Source organism: Octopus sinensis, linkage group LG4 (genome assembly GCF_006345805.1).
Source record: "Octopus sinensis linkage group LG4, ASM634580v1, whole genome shotgun sequence".
Lineage (NCBI taxonomy): Eukaryota > Metazoa > Mollusca > Cephalopoda > Octopoda > Octopodidae > Octopus > Octopus sinensis.
Genome location: NC_043000.1, coordinates 56,397,591 through 56,400,552, shown reverse-complemented (window position 1 = coordinate 56,400,552; position 2,962 = coordinate 56,397,591). Strand labels below are relative to the sequence as shown.

The 2,962-nt window shown below is 35.9% G+C and overlaps 1 protein-coding gene across 1 annotated transcript in view; it reads left to right on the top strand.

Annotated features, from left to right (window-relative positions):
* LOC115210448 (decaprenyl-diphosphate synthase subunit 2) overlaps positions 1 to 547 on the top strand; it is a 607,213-nt gene extending 606,666 nt beyond the window's left edge. Inside the window, exon 6 of the mRNA XM_036501988.1 lies at positions 443 to 547. Within this exon, the coding sequence (XP_036357881.1) occupies positions 443 to 520 (78 nt within the window). The 3' untranslated portion in view covers positions 521 to 547. The remainder of the gene's footprint in view (positions 1 to 442) is intronic.
* Positions 548 to 2,962: the final 2,415 nt, after the last annotated feature.

Below are 2,962 nucleotides of genomic sequence, written 5' to 3'. Positions count from 1 at the left end.
ATGACAAGAAGTATATAATTTACATTCATTGGAACTTACGGTGTTAGTTAATAAATCTATACATATGCTCTATAGCAAATTATAACAATGAAACCATGTACCACTAGCACACCAGTAATATAAGTGTGTGTATGTATATATGTGTGTGTGTACTTACAAACATACCTTCTCACTTAGAGAACCAGACGCATTCAATGTCAAAGACAAGATATAAAACACTGACCTCTATATGCTCATTGCAGCTGGTGTCCTGTTGACTCAGCCATTCACCCTCAAGTTTTGCATACAGCCTTTAGTCATGAGAAATTTACTGTAATAATAGCCAAAGGCATATTACCTCTAATTTACCATCAATTCTGTTTTGTCATTGAAGCATCTACTGCTGTCTGCAGTGGAGAAGAATAATTGCATCATTTAGTGAGAATATCTGTTGATTTCATAGGAGACACTGCAACTGGTTGGCAACCAAGCATCAAAAGTCAATTTATTGTTCATAAGCCAAAAGGGAATCTCCATGTGATCACTGTGAATGCTAGAAATAGTAGCCATATAGTTCTCAAAATACACTGCTGATGTCTTGAAAAGGAAGGGACACATTGAACAATGTATTTCAAGATATGCAATCATCATCATCATCATCGTTTAACGTCCGTTTTCCATGCTAGCATGGGTTGGATGGTTCGACCGGGGTCTGGGAAGCCAGAAGGCTGCACCAGGCTCCAGTCTGATCTGGCAGTGTTTTTACAGCTGGATGCCCTTCCTAACACCAACCACTTTGTGAGTGTAGTGGGTGCTTTCTACATGCCACCGGCACAGGTGCCAGGGGAGGCTGGCACTGGCCATGATTGGTTGGTGCTTTTTACGTGCCACCCTCCCAGAAGCCAGTCAAGGCAATACTTGCGAAAATGAAAAAGACAGTCATGACCACAATATATTTGATTGTAGGCTTGCTCAGTCAAAGCTGACTGTCAGATGCACAACAACAACAAGAGCAATTTTATTGTTGTTATTTAACCCAAGGTAAGCTTTGATCGAGCATACCTTTCCTTAAATACATTCTGGTTGTTTCCATTCTGTCTTTTCAAAAGATATTCTCTCTTTACTCTTTTACTTGTTTCAGTCATTTGACTGCGGCCATGCTGGAGCACCGCCTTTAGTCGAGCAAATCGACCCCGGGACTTATTCTTTGTAAGCCCAGTACTTATTCTATCGGTCTCTTTTGCCGAATCGCTAAGTGACGGAGACGTAAACACACCAGCATCAGTTGTCAAGCAATGCTAGGGGGACAAATACAGACACACAAACACACACATACATATATATATATATATATATATTTACATATATACGACAGGCTTCTTTAAGTTTCCGTCTACCAAATCCACTCACAAGGCATTGGTCGGCCCGGGGCTATAGCAGAAGACACTTGCCCAAGATGCCACGCAGTGGGACTGAACCCGGAATCATGTGGTTGGTTAGCAAGCTACTTACCACACAGCCACTCCTGCGCCTATGTAAGCCTGCATTATCTAATGTAGTCTTTCTTTATTTAAGTGTAGAGTATGATTTGAGGAAAATATAGCTACTATCCTTAGCAAATCAAGTGAATGAGTAGAGGTTCTTTCTCCACTTCACTTAATGAATACTCGCCTGTCTGCCAAAGAATACCTTTATCATTAGTTGCGCATGAGTTGGTTGCTCTGCTGCAAGAGGACAGATTTTGTTTGCACCGATATTGGTTTTCAGTCAATATTTGTTTTCTGTCAATGGATTTTAGTTGTAAAATAGCAGCAGAATAAATGTTTAAGGCATCTGGCACTTTATTCAATATTTCTATGCATCTTGATTGCATCTCTCTCTCTATTTCTCTCTCACTCTCTCTCTCTCTCTATTTTCTCTCTGTCTATTTATCTTTTCTTTTTATCTATCTACTTATGTCTATGTATGTATGTATGTATGTATGTATGTATGTATGTATGTATGTATGTATGTATGTATGTATGTATCTATCTATCTATCTATCTATCTATCTATCTATCTATCTATCTTTCTCACTTTTTGTCTTTTCTTCTTTCTTTCATTCTTTCTTTTTCATCTTTCTTTCACTCTTCCTTTTTTCTTTCTTTTGTTCTTTCTTTCTTTCACTCTTCCTTTTTTCTTTCTTTTGTTCTTTCTTTCTTTCTGTCTACACACACACACACACTTACACCATATTTATTAAAGTGCAATGCAGTCTTGAATATAATGTGGCCTTCTTTTTTTTAGTAACTAAAAATTAGAAAATATATTTTATCTTCTTATATAACACAACCTCCATAGTTATCTATATATTTGAAAAATGAAAAAAAAAAAAAACAATGTAATATCATATCAAATTTTAAAACACATAAAACAAAACAAAACAAAAAAACTAAATATAAACACTAGAATTGGAATGGTTTCCTGGTTTTGTTCAATAACTTTTGCTTAAAAGCTATTGAGCCAAGTCTATAGCACAGCTTAAAAAAACAAGGTCATTGTTCATAAAATGAGTTTATCACCAAAAAAAAAACCTCCAAATTCTTATTCATCCATCATTTGATTCTCCAAATAACTTTAGTCATTCTTCTTGATTTAGCTTTAACTTTTCATCACCGTCTCATCCTATCACTTTCTCATCTTTTTCATATAAACTTGCAGTGGTGTCTGTTGGTGCATTTTGATCATTCCACACTAGGTTATCTTCCCTTCCATCTCATTTACTTACTAATATCAGTTTTTTAGAAAAAAAGCTTTTAGAAATCACATGTTCAGATAAAATAGTCCAAACCACTTTAATCCAGATAGCAACAGAAGAAAGGCAAGGGGTCTTTTTATTTCTTTTTTTAAGATTTCTTCTTTTTTTTTCTTCTTTCTATCACTTCATCAGATGACATCCATGATATCCACTGCATTTTGTCTTTATTCTTACTTAAATAGCTTG